General features: G+C 36.6%; 1 protein-coding gene across 5 annotated transcripts in view; it reads left to right on the top strand.

Annotated features, from left to right (window-relative positions):
• Nucleotides 1-18,317, top strand: part of CLIP4 (CAP-Gly domain containing linker protein family member 4) — a 27,963-nt gene that overhangs the window by 488 nt on the left and 9,158 nt on the right. For 2 of the 5 annotated variants that reach the window (XM_040550723.1, XM_040550725.1), the window contains exons 2-12: nt 590-627; nt 783-834; nt 2,648-2,709; nt 3,294-3,437; nt 5,657-5,796; nt 6,688-6,781; nt 7,616-7,777; nt 9,961-10,079; nt 11,479-11,715; nt 15,580-15,715; nt 16,390-16,530. In XM_040550723.1, coding sequence (XP_040406657.1) covers nt 3,308-3,437; nt 5,657-5,796; nt 6,688-6,781; nt 7,616-7,777; nt 9,961-10,079; nt 11,479-11,715; nt 15,580-15,715; nt 16,390-16,530 — 1,159 coding nt within the window. In that variant the 5' untranslated portion in view covers nt 590-627; nt 783-834; nt 2,648-2,709; nt 3,294-3,307. Of the gene's footprint in view, nt 1-589; nt 628-782; nt 835-2,647; nt 2,710-3,293; nt 3,438-5,264; nt 5,342-5,656; nt 5,797-6,687; nt 6,782-7,615; nt 7,778-9,960; nt 10,080-11,478; nt 11,716-15,579; nt 15,716-16,389; nt 16,531-18,317 lie in introns of those variants that run through there. The other 3 variants (XM_040550724.1, XM_040550722.1, XM_040550726.1) reach the window with 2 other exon arrangements.

The following is an 18,317-nucleotide window of genomic DNA, read 5'->3' as shown; positions in this document are numbered from 1 at the left end:
GCCAGAACTGTTCTAAACTTACAGCTTCTGAAAGTGCTGCGTTGCAAGAGAGCCCCCCGTGCACCAGCTGGAAAAACAGTCATGAGTGCATCTGTATTCGCACACGTCCTTCGCCCATAACATAAATTTTAGAGATTGATTAGTTAGCATTTGTACAAGAGCCTTGTTCTCTGGAGCAAGTTATTCTTCTTGCTTTTACATTTTTGGGCCCATAAGTAGTCCATTATATGTGGTTATTGTCAAAAACAGCATCCTATGTGTGACAAGTTCTGCTACCAAAGTCCTGGAGCAATTGCATTGCATCACTTAAAGTACTTTAGTATTTGCAAGTATTTTATAGTTGTTGCAGAAAAACTTTCTACTAGTACTGTAAAATAAGATTGCAAATTGTCTGGAGTACACAAAAAATCTGGATCCTGTATTAATAAATTTATTTTTTTTTAATAAACCATGCATGTTTTGTGTAACGTATGGATATTGAGAAGCTTGTACTTGCTCTTCAGTCTTGCCAACGTAAAAGCATGTACATCTGATGACTCCATCAAGTTTTCTTATTTTTTTTTTTCCAATGATATTTCCCTGTTTTCAGGTTGCACTTGGATTACAACAACATATGGCTGGCAAATAGTAAGTATGGTATTTTCTTTTGTGCTAAACTGCACTTAATAGTAGCATAGCTCAGCAATACTATGAAAAAGAAAACTGGTGGTTTTTCATTTAATTTAACCATTTCCTTCTGTCTCTCTGAACTTCTGATCTTATTAATGTTACCTTTTCTATAGGAACATCACTGCTTTTCTGGAAGATGTAGTTTCACCAGGACTTCCCATCTGAGTCAGTATATCTTGGATATTATTAATACCTCAATGTTGTGTTTTTCTTCAAAATGGAAGTTATTTTGAGGACAAGGTCTTTTTGTCTTCTTCATTTCTTTGAAATTGTTTTCAAACTTTTGCTTTCCTTTTGCCTTTCCAGGTGTTTGTGTGTGTATGTATCACGCTAACCACTTGTGATGGCACTTGGGTCTTCATGTCATCTACCCAACAAGCTGGGTTGTTTTCCTGTCTGGTTTACTTTGCTTTGTTGTATATTGATTTTTTTTGCCTTGTAGACACTTTGTTTTACGTGTTCCTTCAAAGTAAACAATGACCTGGATACTTGAAAAAGCACAGATTTTACTTTGTTCAGTCTGTGTGCAATAAACGATTTTTTTTTTCTATTAATTTGCAACTGTCTCTCCTGATCTCTTCTTACAGCAGCTTTTGTAATCACATGTTACAAATCTCGCCTCTTCCTGTTATGATCTGCTTCATCAGGTCTGACTACTTTTCACGGTGTTTCTTTTTCTTCACTGTTGTACTAAACAGTGCTGTGCAAAAAGGATATAAATCACTTCTTGTGTGGTGTTTTTTTTCTGATTTAACAGGTTCAACTGTCTTCTATACACATGCATATTACTTGTGCACTTTGTGAGAGTGATGTGCTTGCCATGAAAAACTGATGTGGGGAGACTTTCTGTTTCATAAAACTGCTTTGTTTTGATTTGTCCGCAGCCTCTGAACAAATATTAGATTGTAGCAAACTTACTTTACTGCTCCCTACAAGAGATTAAATTAGTCACTTGCATTTTAAGAGACATCTTAAGAGTCCATCGTACTGACAGCAATGACTTTCTTGTGTTAAGGATGTTTTTAAATTGACATTCAAAATGTAAAGTTTAACTTTTCCTTCCTGGATAAAAATAACAATTGAAATAACTAGTGATACTTTTGGCCTTGTTGAATCTAAGGATGCTTAAGCCAATGCAATTTGATAATGCATTAAGAATGGGAAGAAATAGTCCTGCCTGTTCCTAGTGTCCTCCTCCTTGATCTTTCCTTTGTGTGAGCACATGGATTTTTACAGCTGTACATGACTGAGGAAGTGAGTTAGTTGGAGAAAAATTTTAATTTTTCATCTGGATACCTCTTCCAAGTTGATGACAGGGTGAACTGTACAAGATACAGAAGAAGAGAGGAGGGATTTATTTTTATTTGTCAAGGTTAGCATCTGCAACCCATTGCTAAAATGCTTTTTATATTTGAATGAAGATTGTGCAAGGTTCCCAAATAAAGTGGCAAATCTATTTGGGTGAAATATTAGAATAAATTCATACATGTGGATTGCTGTGTGTAAGATGGACAAAACAAAATAAATCTTAAAAAAAAATTACTCTTTTTTTTTCCCACTCATTCACTTGTGTGTAGATTAAGTGTAATAAAAATAAACATGCCTTGAAGCTCTATGAATTCTTTCTATCAGGCAAAGTGTTTAAACAAATTCCTGAGTTTAAGAGGACTGTATAGTATTCTCCAGAATGAAAAATTTAGGTTTGTTTATTGGAAGTGATACTTTTACTATACTTAGTCATGAAGATTCAAATTTCAGTTTTTCATCTGTGAGATGTAGCCTCTGGTAGTCTCTGTTTTTCTCTCAGGAATAACATTTTTCTCTATTTATTTGTGAATTTGCCTAAGTAGATGAGTTACAAGTGGTAGCCAGCTCTTATCTTAGCATGCAGGCTGTAACTAAAATGTGACTTGTCCCGGTTGTTAGAAAATGTCACTAGAATTCTGTGCGGCCGTTTTATTTTTCTTCTCTTTCCTAGGTTGCTGCAAGGCCTGAAAATTTGACTGGAAATAACACCAGGGTGGGGGCTACAACACTGTGGTAAGTATGCTATTTTAAAACACAGAGGGGAGAAGCTGGGAAAGGAGATGACAGGGAATCATGAGTCCAGGAGTGAATCACTCAGTGATGAATTGTCTGCAGCTTTATGTGGGAGGATTGAAGTCACGAGAATCTGAAAAGAGGAGAAAGCAGTAGCTGGTAGCATGTTCTTGCTCAGGTTTAAGGAGAGAAAGATGCATGCTGAGTATGAGGAAAGGTACTCTATGCCTCACCTTTTCATAAAGCTGTAAAACATACTAATCCATTCATTATTACAGTGCAGCTGCTAGTTACAGCATTATTCTTTTCATCACTGCCCAAATGGAAAAACAGGGAGAAATTTCATGTTTTCATTAATAACATGCGAGTTTGACAATGTCCAGTCTAGAAGTTGGCTATCCTTGGCACCATACTCTACTAGCTTTTATGAATAAATAAATTTTATTGGTTTGCAAGGATGCGATAGTCGTAATAATTTGTTTGCAAAAAGGAAAGATTTTAGTCTCACACATATTTTACTACAATAGAACTAATCCAGAGTATTTCTAACAAGGTTATTCATTCATTTTTCCCTCCTACTAAAGTGGCTTTCTAGAAGATGACTGTAGAAGATCTCCCAGAACGTTCCTTAGAAGGAGATTCTCTCACTGAAAGACGTTTTTTATTCCCAAACTCTGAAACATCTGTTACCTTTTCTGTTGCTGCTGCACCAATGCCTTCAGACTGTGGTATGTACATTAACGGAAAATGATTTTGTGGTAAGCAGAGAGTAAGTTTGAAAAATAAATGTTAAGAAGAACTACCAACTCTTTATTTATGCCCTCTTTCCACAAAAAGATTACTGCTTATTAAATGGATTCTCTGTTCTTGTAAAGAAAAATGAAAGATAAAGACCCACTCTTTCCCCATTTTTTTTTATTGCATACATTTTTAATTATAATGTATTTTCATTTTTATTGTTTCTTCTATACACGTGATTAGATGTTTGTAGGTCTAAACAGAGAGCTGGATATTAAGATGCAAAATTTCAATTCAAATTTTAATGTAGTTAAGCATCTACATCACATTTAAAATCTGTAGCGTTACACTTTCTCAGTGTGATTTCAGTATTTGAACTAAACTATAGGGGAATATTTCTGTTGGAAGTGTAGTTGTTTGCAGTGGTAAGGACTGTGGAACATGTTTTAACAGAAAACTAGCAACTAGGTGATTGTCTTTTGAAATAATGTTGATTTGTCTTCACATGTATGAATTATAATAATTTTTAAAACTGGTTATATATTAAAATGTCCCTGTGGCTAAAGGATCTTCATAAGTAGCTACAATTATAATATATTTGAGATAGCATCTATACACCTTAAAAATTATTTTTTCCCTCTCTATTTTTCCTGCTCATTAATTACAGCAATCAGTTGTTTTCAGGAAAAATAAACACATGTAAAGTAATGTTCTGTCTTTGCAGACTTGGCATTCTTGAGACATGTTTGATGAGTTAGTACAGGCAGGAAATTCAAGTTTCATATGATAAATTAAGTTTTGTATGATATACGATATTATCACTAGCCCTTTTTCTTGTGGGGGATTTCAACTTACGAATGTATGCTGGAAATGCAGTACAGCAGAGAGGAAGCAGTCTAGGAGATTCCCGGAGTGCGTGGAAGGTAACTTCTGATGCAGCTGGCGAGTGAGCCAAGTAGGGAAGGTGCCCTGCTGGAGCTTTTGCTTGTGAACAGAGAAGGGACTTGTGGGTGATGTGAAGGTTGGAGGCTGTTTTGGGCATAGTGATCATGAAATAATAGTTTTTGATTCTTGGAAAAGTAAGGAGAAGGGTTAACAGAACTGCCACCAGGAGGGCAGACTTTGTCCTGTTTAGGAAACTGGTTGACAGAATCCCTTAAGGAGTCCTGAAGGGCAAAGAAGCAGGAGCAGGCCATCCCCATGTTCTAAAAAATGAGCTGACTGGGATGAAGACTGGCCTGGCTGAACAGAGAGCTTTGGATAGAAGTTTTGAGGGGCAGGGGGGAAGAGTATATGATCTCTGGAAGAAGGGGCAGGCCACTCAGGAGGACAACAGGGATGTTGTGATGCTATGCAGGGAGAAAATTAGAAGGGCCGAAGCCCAACTGAAACTTAATCTTGCTGCTGCCATTAAAGACAATAAAAATACTTCTATAAATACGTTAGCAACAAAAGGAGGACTAGGAATCTCCATCCTTTATTGGATGTGGGGGGAAAACATAGGATGAGGAAAAGGCTGAGGTACTTAATGCCTTCTTTGCCTCAGACTTTAATGGTAAAACCAGTTGTTCTCCAGGTACCCAGCCTCAAAAGCTCAGTTTTGATTTGGTGGCTTAATTTTGGAAAATGTATGTTACCTGCATCTGCCACCAGATGTGACTGATACATTTATGACATAAAAATAATGGAGGCCACAGAATACATTCCTGATTTGTGCATGTGTGTATGTTTTGGAATGTTTTATGCAAATTATGATGGAAGAAGAAAAAGATGTTTTATAGCATATGGAAAAATCATGTACATGTTTCTTTGCTCAGCTGAGAGATCAAGAGGCTTGTCTGTGCTTGGGAACATTTTAGAATCTTCAGTCTTTGCCTAGCTTGAAGAAATAAGGGTAAGCCGTTATTAGCCTACTCATTGCCCATCTCTGTTGGTCCTTGCCTAAACTTAACATTAGCCTTTGCAGTACCATTGTATTGGTTCCTGGTTCAAAGCTTTTTCTGAAGTAGAAGCAAGACCTTAGTATAAATAGAACAGACATTAAGGAACATTTTTTTGTATTTATCATATTCTCACTTTCCAGCGTGATTATTAGTGGAGTGAATCTCTTGCATTCTTTGCATCTGTGACTGAAAAAATAGATGTATTCTTAAAGCATGTTAAAACTTACAGTTGTACGTAATTATTCCTTTTTTTTTTTTTTAAACAGAGTTTTCTTTCTTTGATCCCAATGATGCAGCATGTCAAGAAATACTTTTCAACCCCAAAACATCAATTTCTGAATTGTTCGCTATCTTAAGACAGTGGGTTCCACAGGTCCAGCAGAATATTGATGTTATTGGGAATGAGGTGAGGCAATCAACATCCTTGAATGCTTACAGCATTAAAGAAATATTATGGTGACATCAATTAAAACAGTTAATTCAAAGGCAGAACTAATCATAAATGCAGGTACAGGTTTTATAGGTCACAAACGATTACCAGTCAGTGCCTTGTATTCCACATACCTTCAGTTTTCATTTGAATAGAAGGAGAAGACTGATTAAAAATTCAGCATATTTGGTAGATGGTAGAAATTGAATGTTTCTTCTCAAAACGGTTATTTTTTCAGAGGCCCTCTACCTTGGTGCTTCAGTTTCCTATTTAACAGTAATCATAAAACTGATACATGAAATTACAGTGAAGCTTGACCTTATGGGCAATGCTTCCAAGGCCCAGGATGAGATAGGATCTGAAATCTTTTTGGGACTCTGTAATAGGTTGCTTTCATAGGACACCTTGTTTCTATTTCATCCTACATTCTTATTTTTATTATAGGCTTTTCTAGACAGGCGAGGAAGTATGGTAAAGATTCTTCCTACCGTAATATAACTGGGGGCTTTTTGTAAATAAATAAATAATGTTGAGAGACCAAAGAACAGTGGGAGACTTTTCAAATGATATAGTTTTCCTATTGTTCAGTAAAGCAGTTAACTTTTCAGCATGCAAAATGTATGTTAGAAGTAATAATATAAGGAAAAAAAGATTTACAGGTTAAAATTTGTAAATAGTGAAGTTAGTGATGTTCAGATAACGCTGAATTTCAGATTGTTCAAATTTATTTCATTTGTGCATGTTCCTCAGTTCTGCATTTACATTGCATTCTAGGAAGGTTCTTTGCTACTAGCCATTAAAATGAATTACAGTATTTAGTAAGTTATGGTACAGCTAAAATTTGCTTCTTTTCCTCTTGTCTCTCAGATCATTAAAAGAGGTTGCAATGTGAATGACAGAGATGGACTGACTGATATGACTCTTTTGCATTACACTTGTAAATCGGGGGCTCATGGTATTGGTGAGTAAAGAAACATCATTGCAAATGTAAAAGCCTATTTAATAAAAAAAAGGCTACTTCCAATGAGTATTACAGAAGGTTTTCTTGAAGTAGACTTTTTTAGTGCTTAGTTTTGGCTTTTAGTGTCCGTCAGAAAGGAATATGTGGAGATGTTATGGGGTTATTGCTGTGGCAGTTAGTGGTACAGGTATTTCAAACAATAGTACTAATTTAAACATACATTTAATAACAGCAAAGGCTGTTTCAGACTGAGGTGCAAACTGTGAAGTAATGTATTCACAGTCTTAGGTTAATAAAACCAGAACATTTAAGTGGCTGGCTGTTCATTTTTTTTTTTTCTTTCACTCTGATCATGTCAGAAGAAAACAGTAATCTTTCTTTGTTTACATTATGATGATCATAACTACTGGAAATAAGAGCTCTTTTAACTCTGAACTCCCCTGTTGTGTTTGTTGCTTCTGAACCCAGTTCTCCTCGGAGTTAAAAGTTTCATAGTGAGGTCTGGCAGAGGCTAGCTTTCCTGGTGGTGGAAGATCTCTTAACATAAACTTTATCATTGTGGAACGTATTTTTTCTTTCCCTATCAGATTGCTGTTCTTTATGTTGGAGATAGGCAGGTTGTGTTACATAACGTAGCAGAGATTTTGGCTCTTTTATCATAACAGGCAAAGACTCTTGCATTCTAATCCTAAAAAGAAGTGCATCTAATAGTAATTGCTCTTCTGTAAGATTTAAGAGCTTGATGTACATTTTGTTACACATAAGCATGTGCATATTTTTTGAGGTCCTGTAAATAAATCTCTAATGCATGTTTGAAAAAAAATTGACTTGCAGGTGATGTTGAAACTGCTGTAAAATTTGCAACACAGCTTATTGATCTGGGTGCTGATAGCAGTTTACGCAGCCGCTGGACAAATATGAATGCCTTGCATTATGCTGCTTACTTTGATGTTCCAGAACTTATTAGTGTTATTTTGAAAAACGCAAAGCCAAAAGGTAGGTATTACTGTTGTTTCATATAGTTGTCAGTATTTTGTTCCTTTGTTGATCCTAAGCTGATGTGTAGTGGTCTTTAAGTGTAGGGTTTGCTTACCCATTTTACATTAAAAATTTCTAATTTCTTATTCTTCTAGTTAATTTTGTTGGTGTGTTTTCTCTTAACCTATTTTTTTTGTGTGGTTTAATGCACAGAATCCATTGCTGTGTTTTAAAGTTCATAAGCTTGAGGTTTGTACAAAATGGTAGGGAAATATCTAGCGGAACTGAATGCAGCTAGGTTAATTCTAAGTTCTTGTTTGAGGAATAAGAGAATATATGCACAAGACCAAAGATGCAACTATTCTGGCAAATTCTCAGTGTTTTTAAGTGCCTTAATCATTGAGAAGTGTGTTTGAAATATTTGGAGAATGGTAAAGGAGAAGTGGAGATTTGGCAACAGCATGTGACAAACTAGGGGCTGAAGCAGCTTTGACATACTCATTTTTCTTCACATATGAGCTATCTGAAAGGTCATATCTAAGGAACAGTTTTACTTCAGTGTTTGGCATAAATAAATATATATTTTTAAAAAGATCACAGAATCACAGAATTGTCTAGGTTGGAAGAGACCTCCAAGATCATCTAGTCCAACCTCTGTCCTAACACTAACAAGACCTCCACTAAACCATATCACTAAGCTCTACATCTAACCGTCTTTTAAAGACCTCCAGGGATGGTGACTCAACCACTTCCCTGGGCAGCCCATTCCAATGCCTAACAACCCTTTCAGTAAAGAAGTTCTTCCGAATATCCAACCTAAACCTCCCCTGGCGCAACTTCAGCCCATTCCCCCTTGTCCTGGCACCAGGCACGTGGGAGAATAGACCAACCCCCACCTCCCTACAGCCTCCTTTAAGGTACCTATAGAGAGCAATGAGGTTGCCCCTGAGCCTTCTCTTCTCCAGGCTAAACAACCCCAGCTCCCTCAGCCGCTCCTCGTAAGACTTGTTCTCCAGACCCCACACCAGCTTCATTGCCCTTCTCTGGACTCTCTCGAGCACCTCCGTGTCCTTCTTGTAGGACTTTTTGATAAAAAATAAAAAGATAGGGCTCCAAAAACCAATTGTAAAGCTGTTAAAATTTGGTACCTTTCATCTTTTTAAAGTCAGTCAATCTCTATGTATAAAGTTGACATGCATATACGTATTTATGATCTATGTCTGTTATATTTTGTGCCCTAAAATATTAATTCAGTATAAACATATTAGAATGTTGATACAATTGAGATAAGTTTTATTTATCAACTTGTGGAAAGGGTTAGTGGGATAGAGACTGTAACTGGAGAATGCTAGAAGACTTGTACAGCCCTGAGGTGGAAAGTTTTACATCCTTCACCAGTATTTCAAACTGGAATATTATTGCTAAATCCTTCTTGGCTTTTGGATTCTGTATGAGATCAGTTGGCATTTTAAATAAATGGTTATATTCTTAATTGACTCAAATTGACATCTCTTGTATAGTTTAGGAGAGGTGCCAAAGACTAACTTCACAGCTGATTAAAAGATATACTGGGAACAATTAATGGAAATGTGTATCATGATAACCCTCTTCTAGTCAAATGCAGTACTGTATTTTCCAAAATGTCGGTGCAAGACCCTTTTGAGTATCATTCTTTGGAAACACAGGAATTATAAAAATCAGTAGTTTTTACATAATTCTTGGCCATCACTAATAAAATTTGTGCAAAGCAGAGGTATAGTCAGTTTTCCCTTGTCCCACTACCTGTTCATAAAGGAAAACAACTGGTTGAAGTTGCATCTGATTTTAAAGTTTAAAGTCTATAAACAGTAAAATATAAATATCAGTGAAACGTTAATTTACATGCAAACCTAAAGTTACTTGTTAGTCTTAGCTCAGTGGATTGGGTATCTCAAATAGCAGTATCAAAAAATAAAGTAAATGCTCATCTTCCAGATTAGAACATGGTCTGAATAAACACATGCAAATAAGGTTAACATTCTTTGTAGAATCACTTCTCATATGCATTTAGTACATAGCTAATTGTGTCTCTGTATAAATGTTGATATAAATTATAAAAATTAATGTACTTTCATTAAAAAAAATAATGTTCTCTCAAGTAATCTGTAAAGTGAAATATTCAATTAACAGACTTGCATACCTCACATGATATTTAATTGCAGATGTAGATGCTACCTGCAGTGATTTTGATTTTGGAACAGCTTTACATATTGCTGCATTTAACCTATGTACAGGAGCCGTCAAGTGTTTACTGGAACATGGAGCAAATCCTGCCTTTAGGGTAAGGTGTTAGGTTGTATATACATCAAAAGGCTAATAATTAAATGATTTGATCATCTGGGGAAAAATATCTGGAAAAAGTAAAACAGCATGTATGGGTTTTGGTTAGCTAAAAATGTATTATGTGGAGTGATAATAGTGCTTTTGAAAAATTATTTGTAACTTGCAGTAGATGACTTTCTATGCTTTGTCATACTTCTGTGTTGAATTTTGTATTTTCATGTCTCGATGTGGTTCATTAGTTCAAATGGTGTTCAAGATGTTCTGTTTTGATGCTTTACCTTTCATTTGTTAAAACGCCTTTGTATTTTGCAACAGTTGTCATGAAAGGTGGATCTTTTCAGAAATACAGGAGTACAGTATGTGACCTCCAGCAATTCAGTATATTGCTTAGTAGTAAACTTAGTCTTAGCATGAATAACTGATAATGAAGAACAATTAGCTGCTCTTCTTACTAATCAAATAGTAGACCTCAGTTACAGTGTAAAATGTTGCTCTATGTGTGTAGCCACCCATCCTGGATTTTTTTTTAAGTGTAGGTGGTATCTCAGTTCTCCATTTTCAGATTCTTTTTTTACACAGATAATTGTGCTTCCACAAATTGAAATTTGGAAGACGGGTTAAGATTTGTACTAATGCCTTTGAAGGGAGGGTAGGCAGAACTTGCCATTGTAGCAGCCTGAAGGCCAAGCAGTGTATATGCTCTCTGGTCTACTGGCCTTGAGTTAAGGTTAACTCTGGCGTAGGTCAAGCATCTCATGGGACACAGAGGAATCACAGTAACTACTGTATGGACGTGGAAGTTGTTTGGAAAGGATTTTTAATCCTCATTTCATTTCTCATGCAGTACTCTGTATCTAAATAAATACTTGAATAAAGTTGTTCAAGTTTATGTGACACCATTTTTTTTTTGTATATTCTACACATGCTGTATGTGTTAATTTAATTATATCTTACATTTGGAATAAGCCTCACCAAGGATTAAACTGTATGCTTGGGAAAGATAAATTCTTTGAGAAGTGTTAGCTTTATAGTATTGATATTACAGACCAGAATTCTTTCTTACTTTACTGAATCTGTGTTGGGGTAAACAGATGTATCCAGGTGCTTTTTTTTCTTCTTCTTCTTCTCCTTTCTCATGTGTCCAGAGTGCTAATAATGTTCTTAAGATTAAAAATTTTGGAAACTTAGCACTTCTGAAAATAAAACACCGTAAATGCTATCTTATTTGCCTAAGGATGTCTTGGCATCCTCATTTGAAAATGTGGATGTTCTTATTCTTGTTTATATTCTAGGAAAAATATCTAATGAAGCGGATTAAAAACTTTGTAAACTGCTCTGTTTTTTTGCCTAATCAGCTGTCACAACATTAAATTCAGTAGTATGTTACATTTTTACAGAATGACAAAGGGCAGATCCCAGTGGATGTGGTTCCTGATCCAGTAGATATGCCACTGGAAATGGCAGATGCAGCAGCCAGTGCAAAAGAAATCAAGCAGATATTGCTGGATGCAGTGTCTCTGTCATGTGATGTCTCAAAAGCTGTGATTCCAAACCATAATCATGTCACAGGCAAGGCCATGCTCTTATCGCTTGGCCTGAAGCTGGGAGATCGTGTCGTTATTGCAGGACAGAAGGTATGCTGAGTAACTTGATGGGTTTGCGGATGACACCAAGCTGGGTGGTGTGGTCGACATGCTGGAGGGAAGGGATGCCATCCAGAGGGACCTGGACAGGCTTGAGAGGTGGGCCCATGCAAACCTCACAGAGTTGAACAAGGCCAAGAGCAAGGTCCTGTACATGGGTTGGGGCAATCGCAAACGTGAATGTAGGCTGAGTGATGAGTGGATCGATGAGAAGCCCTCATGAGAAGGATTTGGGGGTATTGGTGGATGAAAAACTGAATGTGAACCAGCATTGTACACTTGCAGCCTAGAGAGCCAGTTGTATCCTGAGCTGCATCAAAAGAGGTATAGCTAGCAGCCTGAGGGAGGGGATTCTCCCCTTCCACTCTGCTTGTGTGATACCCCATCTGGGGCACTGCATTCAGCTCTGGGGCCCCCAGTTTAAGAAAGGCACGGACCTGTTAGAACAGGTCCAGAGGAGAGCTACAAAGATGATCAGAGAGATGGGGAGGGACTCCTTACCAGGGTGTGAAGGGATTGGACAAGGGGAAATGGTTTTAAACTAAAAGACAAGAGTTTTAGATTAGCTGTTGGGAGGAAATTCTTCACTCAGAGGGTGATGAGGCACTGGAACAGGTTGTCCAGAGAAGTTGTGGGTGCCCCATCCCTGGAGGTGTTCAAGGCTGCGTTGAATGAGGTCCTGGACAACCTTGTCTGGTGAGTGGCATCCCTGCCTGTGGCAGGGCTTGGAACTAGATGATCTGTAAGGTCCTCTCCAACTCAAAACATTCTATGATTCTGTATTATCCTTATAATTTCTGGATAGTCAATTTATGTATTCGGAGACATATTTCAAATTTGAGGCTCTAAAATGCTTTCTGAGAGGTATGAACTCTGGATGGCAGTAAGGGTATGGTTACACGAAGTAATGAGCCGAACAGTTAGGTGTTAAAGAGAGTCACTCCCATGGAAAGCTGTTTCGACAGACAACATCTGCATCCGTAAACAAAATTTTAACAGTCTCCTGTAGTACATCAGCATCATTCAGTTTGTTAACACTTTTGGTGTCACATCAAAATGATAGTAAAATTTACAGATTACTTTGTGAGTTGTCCAAGTTTCAAAGTTACCAGTATTCATTCATGAATTAACCCTGTTAGTTTCCAGAAGGCAGCAGAAAATTTATTTTCTTCAATTCTGCTTAGCCTAGAGTGACCCAGTTTCACTGGTGCAATGCAGCTAAAATCTTTGAAGCAGTGTTGTGCCAAAGGGATTGTTATATTGTTCTGTAGACGTATAAGAACATATTTAATACTGGTCCAGCTCAGATTTGAATAGCTTTTAAGAAGCTAACTTGCTAGACACTATTTTAAAAATGGATTTGAAAAATTTAACATTGTTGCAGCTAATATCGGTACCTTTTATTTGCGATAGCGAGGGCTCAGAAATGATTTAAGAGTGCTAGTATTCTTTTTACGATTTCTAATATTTTTTCTGGTAAATATTGAAGACATTTTGAGTCAGTGAGCAAAATTTTATGTTTGAATAGTTTTGTGTTTAATAATTTTTCTAGTATTCTAGTATTTTTCTAGTATAACTTTGTAATTTGTAATTACCACAGCTGAAGTGTTTTGAAGTGGACCCCACTGAGAGTGCAAAGCTGCCTCCATCCTGCATTTTTGTGGTATATTCTTGGAATCAGGTCCGAAGAAGTTAGGGAATCACTACCTGTGCAGAAGGCATTTTAACTGAAGTATGCAGAGGAAGCTGCCTGCTCTTAAAAGACAAATAACAAATCCATGGAATTTTCTTTTACAGAAAGCTGTTGCACGGCAAAAGCAAGGGGAGATAATGTAAATGCGAATTTATAAAGGCTTTATAGCAAGAAAGGGAAGAAATTAGTACTCCTGTGTAGTTTTGAGAGAAATAAGGCCCACAGTACTTTGTACTGTAATTTTGCTTACTGTGTATGGATAAAGCTTTCCAAGTTGTTAGCATTTGTTACGGGAGCTGAAGCTGTCATATGACAGGTGGGAAGGAGGAATGTGATTGTGCTTTTCAGTCTTCCTTTTCCATGTCTGCTTTCCTCCCTTCTTTCCTCTCTGTGTGAGGAGCGCTGCTTCCCACCCACTTTCTCCGTTTGTCTGAATGGAGAAGTTGATTTCAGACCTGTCTCCCCCTGCCCATTTATACTCATAAATGTGTGTGGGATGGAGCAGAAGTGAAAACAGAGTGATGAAAATGATACCCAATTCCTAATGTTCTCTTTGATGAGTTTTCCAGAATACAGAAGCTGGAATGAGGGCACTGGAGTGGCCATGTTTTTATGAGCAGTGTTTATACATACCTATTCTCTTTCCTGCTTCTGCAGTCTCCTAAAGTGTCAGCTTCAATGCAGATGGAAGCCCGAGCATAGTAAATGATAGAGGGGAAATGGATTCTTTGTGATTCCTGCTGCATCTGCTATTGTAGTTGTCTTACTTGGTAGAAGCCTGTGAAAGCAAATATTTGTGTGTACGTAATTTGGGGTCCCACAGTTCTGCTGGCTCCTACTGTGTTATGTTCTCAATGGACGCTCAAGTGAAACGTGACTGCAGGGAAACCAGTAGCTGGGAGGAAACTCTTTTTCCTGCTTCTGCTGTATATCTCATGGCCTGTGTATCCTTTGCTCCTTTCTTACTCAAGTCCTAGGGTTTGAAATGCCTGCTGGTCCCTTCCTTCTCTTGGTAAGTGGCTTTTGGCTGGTGCCCGGAGAGTGGAAGAATCTGTTAGGCCACTTAGTCAAACTTCTCCCAGTTGAATTTGATGTGTGGGTTGGTAGCTAAAAAGTTTGTGTTTAGATGTTATGTACCTGCTTATAATGATCAAGTTTAAAGACAATCTTCAGAGTAAGAGAAAAATAGTGTCTGGGTAATGTTTATTTCTTATGAAATGTTAAGAAATAATAGCCAAAAAGTTGTAGATTAGAAAAAAGATTGGTTCCTGTCTGTTTGCTCGCTGAAGACTGGATTAGACAGTGAAGTCACAGTGAAAAATTAAGTAAGATTATTAAGGTCATATGAGATGATGAAAACTGAGCAACTGAAAGATGAAGGGTTTTCATTACTATAAGTGATATGTATATAAATATGAAAATGAATTGAAATCAATGTTAAATACATCTCTCTTAGATATTCCTCCCCGATTTGCTGGAAGTTAGTGTGCTTATAATGTGTATTTGTGTAGAGTAAACACAGGTCCAATAGCAAGACTAATATGTCTTACGTCCACGTAATATATATTAAAACAACAACAAAATATTTAAAACGTTAGTTAGATTTTTAAATTTTCTTTAATCATAAGAAGGGAATAAAAGAATTAATAATCTTTTCCAAAGAAAATATTAAGTATGTTCCGAAGGCAGTGTTTACCTTTTAACCTCTGCAATATAAATAAAAAAGTTACGGAATTTAACATCTAATATTTCCATGGAATCTTCAATTCAGCAAGCTATCAAACCAGGTTTCTGGAACTATTCTTATGGAAGGCACTGAAAGTAGAACTTCTCGTTAGGCATATACTTGTGTACCGTGCTGAGTTTGAGTTCTATTGTACAATGGTGCTTACTGTTGAATTCTGGTATGTTATGAGAGCTGTCAATAGCCACTGCTTTTGTTCAAAATATACACAGAAGGAATAATAAGTTTTGGAAAATGCATTCTTTGGCACTGAAAGATAGGAATGTCAATCATCAAGAGAGATCATTATGTTTGCATTTCTCAGTTTGTTCTGATTAAAAGGTTGGCGATGATTTGCTCTCACCTTCATAATCTATACTATGCTCTTGTGAACAATGCTTTTTTAACAGTCTTTCTATGTTGATGCCTTTTGCTTTAGGTTGGTACGTTAAGATTTTGTGGTACAACGGAATTTGCAAGTGGCCAGTGGGCTGGCATAGAACTGGATGAAGCAGAAGGAAAGAACAATGGAAGTATTGGAAAAGTCCAGTACTTCAAGTGTGCACCGAAATGCGGTATAACCTTTTTTTTTATACTTCATGTCCTAAGAGAATTAAAGAAAAAAAAACACTTGGAAGATACAAACTTTTGGGGAGAATACAGATTCTGATGCCTTTTTTTATAGTTTTGTTTTTACTAATTCTTTTAACTGTTCCTGGCCTAGTATTTTTGCTGCAAATATTTGCAAGAACACTGAAACAAAAAATGAAAATTTATGGTATTCCTTGAAACTGAGATAATAGTATTTCTTGTTTTTACATCTATACTGCTGAAGCTATTTCTCTTGTAACAGCAATGGTCATGTTTTTTACTTGCTTTGCTTTCCTCTTTGAAAGGAGGTATGCTTGTAGTTGTTTTCAACCTGTTACAGTTTTCACTGATATTTCATGAATACTCATTAGATAGTCTTGCATTTTATAGCAGCAGAGACTGAGGGTTACCATTAGGCCAAAAAGGAGATTGTAATTGATAGTTTTAGTGACTGCCTGAATTACTTTGTTCAAGTTGCTTCATAAGCCTTTTGGTTTCGCATTCTGTTTGAGCTAGTCCTTCCTACCCTACGAGAGCTTTAACAGCATAACTAGCCATGAATGTGGCTGAAAAAATACCTAAATTAACTGATGTAAGAGAAAGACATTACATTAATATTATCTCTGGTTCTTTTTGGCCCATACAATTTTCTCTCCAGGTATCTTTGCACCTCTTTCTAAAATAAGCAAGTCTTACGATCACAAGAAACCCTTTGTACGAAGTACTTCTATGCGATCTTCGCCTTTGGTCAAATCCAAGAAAATAGATATAACGCATGTAACTTCCAAAGTGAATTCTGGTGAGTATTTTCTTTCCTGTTGAGACAGGATATAGAGATGCTAATTTTCAAGAATTACCACCAGTCCTGTAAATCTTTGTATTAAAAAACTTGTTTGGAATTAGTTCATCACATGGGATGAGAAGGTGCTGTTCACTGCCTGTTCCTGGTAGGACGTTGTATATAGCTGCTTAGTGACTATGTGCCAATAGAGGTTCTTGTCTTTAATATACTCTGTAGGAGTTCATCACGACATTTATTCTCGAGTCTTTAAAGTAATTTCTGATTCGTTGTGATGTTAATTACATGTCTAAACATAACATGATTTCATTTACTATGATCTTCCTGGGTAACTTGCAACATTAAGATTGGTGAAAATCTTGAAACTAATCTATATACAATTTTATGTATAGAAATTGAATACGTCTAATTAATTTTCTGGCAAAACAATCAAGTAACTATTTAACGAACTGTGTTTTTTCTGCTAATTACATTATCTAGGTAAAACCAGAGGCAAATTAGAAGAGAACAGATGTGGCTATACTAAGGCCTTAGACTACTGGTTAGAGTTACAGGCTCAGTCCCTTGCACTGATTTAGACTGTTAGTGATTTATTCAAATAAACTTATACGGAAGGATTAGTTTACGACTTGCAAAGTACAAATGATGCATCTCTTCTCATCTGTTGAGATTCCAAGGTTGAGAACAGACTCTTTCCTGCTGTGTACAGTGCCCACCATGCATAATCAGGCTCTGTAGCTGGCTGGCTGACTAATAATAATGTTATTAAATATGTTACATTAGGATGTCTTTAGTCTTTTGAATCCTGTTTAGGTGATTCATACTAAGGCAACACAGCTTCAAGGATGGAAGACTATGCATACATTTTCTATGAATTTGCTCAAGTACCCTAAAACACTCCACTCTTTACCAGTGCAGCAGGTTTATGCAGCCTATTGAAACAATATGACAGGCTGGTAAGAGGGATCTTTTGGCAGAATTTTGGATGATTCATGTAACTGTGTGTACATTGAGGGGGAAAGTAAGCCCTAATTATGTGTATTTGCAATTAACACAAGATTTAAGCTGTTTAGAAATTGATGTCCTGCATAAAATGCATCTCTGAATAATTACTTTGTTAGCTGTATTGCTCAGGAGCAGATCTATGCTGACTTCATTAAATATTTTTTCAATGTTTGATTCAGTTTGTTGTGAACCGTTTAGAACTTGTTAAACTGTAATAGGTCTGTTTCCTTTGCCACCGACAGTGTGTTCAAGACAGTTTAGTCATAAACTGTCTTCTCTGTCAAAGTTGCATGACTGTCTTTGTAAATTTAAAACATTTGATGCTTGTTTTAGGTAAAATCAGAGTGAGTTATGGCCAGCAGAACTTATATCTACTAACAGTAACCTTGAAGCTGTTACTTTTAAGATGTTCATGTTCTTGTATCGAAAGGGCCCTTAGAATGAATGTGCCTGGCTGTTTCACGGTCTGGAATGGGAGGATAAAGCTGCGTAATGCAGAACTTTGTTTTGCAGTGTTTATGTGCATCATCAGATTAAATTTCTTCTTTCCTTTAAACTTCGTCTCTACAGTTAACTGGCTTGTAATCCAGGAAAAAAATGTTGTTTGTAGATATGGTTATAAACTGCAAAGTAAAGTATGATACTGTGTAGAGATCTTCAAATTTGATTTGTTTCTGCTGGATTTGAATCATCCATCAGATTGATGATAGCACTTTTTCAAGATTTTAAAAAAAAGGCTTACTTTAATCAAATTGAGAAATGTGTTATTAGTCACAGATTTT

The sequence above is a fragment of the Cygnus olor genome, chromosome 3 (genome assembly GCF_009769625.2).
Source record: "Cygnus olor isolate bCygOlo1 chromosome 3, bCygOlo1.pri.v2, whole genome shotgun sequence".
NCBI lineage: Eukaryota > Metazoa > Chordata > Aves > Anseriformes > Anatidae > Cygnus > Cygnus olor.
The sequence above is the reverse complement of the archived record's forward strand: the minus strand, read 5'-3'. Positions and strand labels throughout refer to the sequence as shown.